Below are 6,000 nucleotides of genomic sequence, written 5' to 3'. Positions count from 1 at the left end.
GAGTAGTTACTTTTGTTCTTGAGGACATCAGAGAAGTCTTTTTATAAGTTATCATGTGAAGTTGGCATTCGTTCGCTATTTAGATGATATGTATGTTGTTGCTTCCTTTAGTGGTGTCATGTGAACGCCGACTACATGACACTTCACCATAGTTGGGCCTAAGGGAAGGCATTGTGGAGTAATAAGTAGATGATGGGTTGCTAGAGTGATAGAAGCTTAAACCCTAGTTTATGCGTTATTCCATAAGGGGCTGATTTGGATCCATATGTTTCATGCTACAGTTAGATTTATCTTAATTCTTCTTTCGTAGTTGCGGATGTTTGCAAGAGGGGGTAATCATAAGTGGGTTGCTTGTTCAAGTAAGAACAGCACCCAAGCACCGGTCCACCCACATATCAAATTATCAAAGTAGCGAATGCAAATCAACCAAACATGATGAACGTGACTGGACGACAATTCCCATGTGTCCTCGAGAGCACTTTACGTTATTTAAGAGAACTTGTCAGCTTGCCCTTTGCTCTAAAAAGGATTGGGCCACCTTGCTGCACATTTGCTATTGTTGTTATGTGTTACTTCTTGTGAATTATCTTGCTACAAAACTATATATCAATGTTACTTATAGCACTTGCAGAGAATACCTTGCTGAAAACCACTAAACATTTCCTTCTACTCATTGTTGGGTTCGACACTCTTACTTATCGAAAGGACTATGATTGAACCCATATATTTGTGGGTCATCACGTACACCTGGGTCCTGGACCGCTCCATGATGACGGCCGAGACGAGCAAGCATCGTCTCCTCTGCCTCGACAAAGAGATGGCCAAGTACGGCGAGGAGTAGTCTCTCAGCAAGATCGCCGGTGCCAATGTCGTCTCCTCCAAGGCCTGCCGCCCTCCCCCCCCCCCCCCCCCCCCCCCCCCCCCCACGTCGTCGGTGGGCGTGCCCGCACCATGCATGGAACAGGAGAAACCGTAGAGGATCATCCGCGAGCATCAGTCGGCTACCGGGAAGCCCTTCCGCGACGCCGCCCCCTTCCGCCACCCGAAGGCTGACAACAACGACTCTGACGCGGGATCTGGCAATGATGATGGAGGAAGAGCCGCAGATCAGCCTGACATGGCCTACGAGGTCACCGTGAAGTACAGGGTAGTTTAGGGTTTTTGTTCTACGATTTTTCGTTCATCGGACGAAATATCGTCCGGTTTTATGTAAAAATTATCCTAGTTTAAATGAACCTTTTCCGATTTATATGAAATCAACCGTGTTTTCATGAATTTTGACTATTTAGTTCAAACAGTGGATGAAATTTATGTGGGGAGCGTTGGATGTAGGCCTCCGGCATCAGTATCTACGGACTCACCCCCTGTCCGCGGACTGATGCGGAAGCAAATTTAAGGGTAAGCGTTGGAGATGCCCTAGCCTTGCCATGACAAACATGTGTGGCGCTATTCTTGAAATTTCGTAGCTCAACATTATATTGTTTGATGTTCATAAGTAAAATAACACAAAATGTATTATGTGTATCCAACCAAGTGCAACCATCAGTTCAACTTTTTGAGTGAATGTTGAAGAAATAGTATAACGAAACTCTCCTTCTAGTCCCGAGCTCATTATGAGCTCGGGATGGCGGTAAATTCCGAAAGAAAGAAAAAACGTCAAAACATTCTGAATTTTTTGGGTGTAAACTACGACAAATGTTCTCGGTCCTTGAAAATTTTCATCCCTAATTAACATTCATGGAAGTCATAACAAAAACAACACTGCAAAATGCTTTCGAAAATAACATTTTTGGATTGTTGATTTTGTTTTTTTACCATGATTTCCATGAATGTTATTCCAGGATGAAAATTTGCAAGCACTGAGAACAGTTGTAAATGTTTGCACAAAAAAGTCAAAAAAATTACTATTTTTCTGGATTTTACTGTTCTGTAGGGAGCATATAAGCTCATGACTAGATACTCCGCATCCTATTTCAATACCCTTCTTACATCTAGGTTACTTCTCGTCTTAAAACCAATATAGGAACACAATTTGCGGGAGAGGCATCTGCATTGTATCCAACATTTTTCCTTGCGTCTACGATACATTGGAGTTATATAATATGTGATGGGGCAGAAATATAAAGGGCAAAAGTTTTGCAGGTCACTTTTATATTAGGTACACCTTTATATATGAGAGGATTAGTTGTTAGAAAAGTGTTGAAATTGAAGTTCGATGCTCTCTTGAGTGGTCTGGTTTATGCATATCATACACAATGGCAGAGGTAGGAATTTTCTCCTTAGTATTAATTTGTGCAATGAAATAGCAATATGACGACAAATATGCAACAAGCTAGCAAAAGTGTACCAGTGGATCAACAACCCTTTGGTGTTCCATGGAAGTCCCAGGAAGACCCTTGGCGCCGCCACCGATCATAGAACGACAAAATCCTATATGAATTTAGAGTTTGCTAACTACAAGTTCATACAATAGAAATGGAATTGCTAGATCAGGAGGTCATCGATCATAGACACACGTGTTTGCAGTTGGAGTCTCCAACCCCGTATACAAAAATGTAGGAGGCATTAGTTGTGTGTTTTCCCCTCAAATCAATCGATTTTTCTAGCCGTCCCATTAACATCGAAGGGGTGTGGTTCATTTTCAACGTCCAACCATTTCCTTCCTCATCCACACACGCGACGCAATTTACCAAATAACCAAATTCCCACTCTCTACATCGCCTCTGACGCAGACCTATCCGAGTCCTCACCTATCCATGTCACGAGCTCGACATCGATCTATTTCAAATGGCGGCACAAAGTGAAAAGGGATCCCCACCGGCACTTGTCAACCCTTGTCCTCGCCTCCATCCGCCGCAGCACTTTGCATCATCCCCATCTATGACAGCTCCATCCTATCTCATGCTCGGGCGCAAGGTGATATCTAGAATCAACTGGTCCAGAAAATATTTTCAGAATGGAAATCTTATCTGACCGACGTTCGTGGGAGGGGGTGTCATTTCGAATGTTTTTCATTGCAATTTTAGTTGTGTCGGGGCTAACAGTTTCTTCAGAGCAATATGAAGTTGTTTTAGAAGGATGGCAGTTTTGAGCCTTCCTGTCAGAAAATGTCATGCTATTCTGAAGAAACTGTTACCCCACACACAATGTAAAATGTGATCAAAACATTCGCAAATGCCACTCCTCCCGGCAAACATTCGCCAGCTAAGAGCATCTACAGTCAGATGCCCCAAAACCTCCTCATATGCGTGGGCGGGCCACCCCGGTCACGAAATTTCGACCCATACGGGGCGCCTCAAACGGGCCTCAAACGCTCGGGCTGACCGGCACCCCTCATATCCAGGCCAAATATGAGGCGGGCATGGGGGCGCCAGGGCGCGCCCAGACGCATCCACCCCGTCGTACTGACGTTGGGGTCCCACGCAAAATCGCCGGGAAATCCAGCAGTCGGACGGTAGTCTCCTCCGGTGGGGGGTTGCGAATGTCGCGTGGCGCCGATCCGGCTGATCGCCCGAGGCCAAATCCAGCTATTTAAGTCGGCCGGCGTCTCCCAACCCTAGCCCATCCATCCCCTCCCTCTCCGGACCGCCGGCCCGAGCCCATCGACCTCCTCTGTCTCACTCCGACGCTTTTCCCATGCCCTCCGGCTTCGCCATGGTCCGGAAGAAGATAACCACATATGCCATGCTCATGCCGAAGCGCCGGTACGAGATCGAGCAGGAGATCTAGGCGAGGCACGCCGCACGCATCGTTGTCGGGTTGCCTCTGGACTCGCCGGAGCTGGAGGAGTAGGAGGAGGAGCACGCGGAGGAGGGCGAGGGAGAGGAGCAACAATCGGCTCCGATGGAGGACGACGAGGAGGCGGAGCAGCCGGAGCAGGATCTCGCGTTGGCTCCTGGCTTCAATATGGAGCAGGCGGAGTCGCCGTCACCCAAGCGGATGAGATGACGGAGCAACGGGCCATCCCGAAGTCCATTCAAGATGAGGCCTATGTGGAGGCCAACCGACGGTTCATCCGGCAGGAACGGGTGGCGACCGATGCCCTCTTTGATGAGGTCGAAGCGGAGATGGATGCGCAAGCTGCAACGGAGGAACTGCAGGAGTCAGAGCTGCGGCTGCCGCCCATGTACCCGGCGCCGGGCACGTAGATTATGAACATCTCCGACGAGGACTAGACTAGTTGATCTACGTGGAACATAGGATTTTTTTTTAACATGCTTTTGTATGTATTTGAGATTTCTACTATGAAGTATCCGGATGCACATGAAAAAATTTGAGGCTTGACCGGTTAATGTTCGTTAACGTATCCGGACGCGTCCGCTGGCATTTGAGGGTCCAGATTTGTCTACGCGGCTATAGACGCTCTAAGGAGGTCCATTTTGCAAACCTAATATTTAGCAAATCTACAAAAGTATTGCACTGCCTGGATGTATGCGCAAATACGTCGTACTCAGCTTTACAGAATTCCGACGTTCTATATTTATATTTGAAGATATTCCCGGACACATGAAAAACGAGCATCATACTATTTGCCCTACGGAAATGGCAAGTTTCCATCACTTGTTTTTAACCATTCCGAGGAGTCGACACAAGTCCCGGCATCTACGCAACGGCCATAGTGCTTGTCAATTATCCCCCCCGATGGCGTCTGGCAAGCCGACAAACCCCGAGATAGACAATGACATGGAGTGCTCCTCCCCGGAATCGGGTGCCGAGGACGCCGTGGAGTCGTCGTCGCCGGCGCCAGCGCCATCGTCCCGGTTCAAGGGAGTCGTGCCGCAGCCCAACGGGCGCTGGGGCGCGCAGATCTACGAGAAGCACTCGCGGGTGTGGCTTGGCACGTTCGCGGACGAGGAATCCGCCGCGCGCGCCTACGACGTGGCCGCGCTCCGCTTCCGCGGCCGCGACGCCGTCACCAACTACCAGCTCCCGCTGGCAGTGGAGGGGGCCAGCTCGTCGTCCACGAGCGAGCTCGCCTTCCTCGCCGACCACTCCAAGGCCGAGATCGTCGACATGCTCCGCAAGCACACCTACGCCGACGAGCTCCGGCAGGGCCTGCGCCGCGGGCACGGGCGCGCGCAGCCCACTCCGGCGTGGGCGCGAGAGTTCCTCTTCGAGAAGGCCGTGACCCCGAGCGACGTCGGCAAGCTCAACCGCCTGGTGGTTCCGAAGCAGCACGCCGAGAAGCACTTCCCTCCGACGACGGCGGCGGCCACCGGCAGCAACGGCAAGGGCTTGCTGCTCAACTTCGAGGACGGCGAAGGGAAGGTGTGGCGGTTCCGGTACTCGTACTGGAACAGCAGCCAGAGCTACGTGCTCACCAAGGGCTGGAGCCGCTTCGTCCGGGAGAAGGGCCTCGTCGCCGGCGACACCGTGACGTTCTCCCGGTCGGCGTACGTGATGAATGACACGGAAGAGCAGCTCTTCATCGACTACAAGCAGAAGAACAAGAATGACGAGGCGGCCGACGCAGCCAAGAATGAGGCCGGCCATGCCGCCGTCAAGCTCTTCGGCGTCGACATTGGCGGAGGAGAGATGGCGGGGTCATCAGGTGGGTGAAGAGCAACAAGGTAAGTTCTTCAGCCACGGGCCACGGTGTGATTGCGATAGCCATGGTCTTTCTCACATGGTGCGAGCGATTTCCATTTCGCGACAGAAGCAACGTTTGTAAGTGAGAGACAATTCCTTGACATTTCTCGTGTCGATCTTAATTGATTTCTCTCCTTTTGTGGTTTATCGGACAGCGATGTTGCAGAGGACCTGAATATTCAGTCAGATCTTTATGCATTGGCAGATCGAGCATTTTCATGGCAATTTATGTTGACTGGATGTCAAATTTAGTTGACTAGCGTGATAAATCTGTCTCAGTACACTTTATTTTCTCTAGAAAACTATCGGGCTCACAAACTAAATTTGCCATCATTACACCAATATAAATTGCCCAAGAAAAAATTAAATTTGCCATGACTAAAAAGCTACTCCCTCTGTAATAGTGATCTA

General features: G+C 49.7%; 1 protein-coding gene across 1 annotated transcript; it reads left to right on the top strand.

Annotated features, from left to right (window-relative positions):
* Nucleotides 1-4,469: 4,469 nt before the first annotated feature.
* Nucleotides 4,470-5,845, top strand: LOC125506331 (putative AP2/ERF and B3 domain-containing protein Os01g0140700). Its single transcript, XM_048671175.1, has one exon. The coding sequence runs from the start codon at nt 4,507-4,509 to the stop codon at nt 5,557-5,559; it is 1,053 nt and encodes a 350-aa protein (XP_048527132.1). The 5' UTR covers nt 4,470-4,506; the 3' UTR covers nt 5,560-5,845.
* Nucleotides 5,846-6,000: the final 155 nt, after the last annotated feature.

Source organism: Triticum urartu, chromosome 5, assembly GCF_003073215.2.
Source record: "Triticum urartu cultivar G1812 chromosome 5, Tu2.1, whole genome shotgun sequence".
NCBI lineage: Eukaryota > Viridiplantae > Streptophyta > Magnoliopsida > Poales > Poaceae > Triticum > Triticum urartu.
The sequence above is the reverse complement of the archived record's forward strand: the minus strand, read 5'-3'. Positions and strand labels throughout refer to the sequence as shown.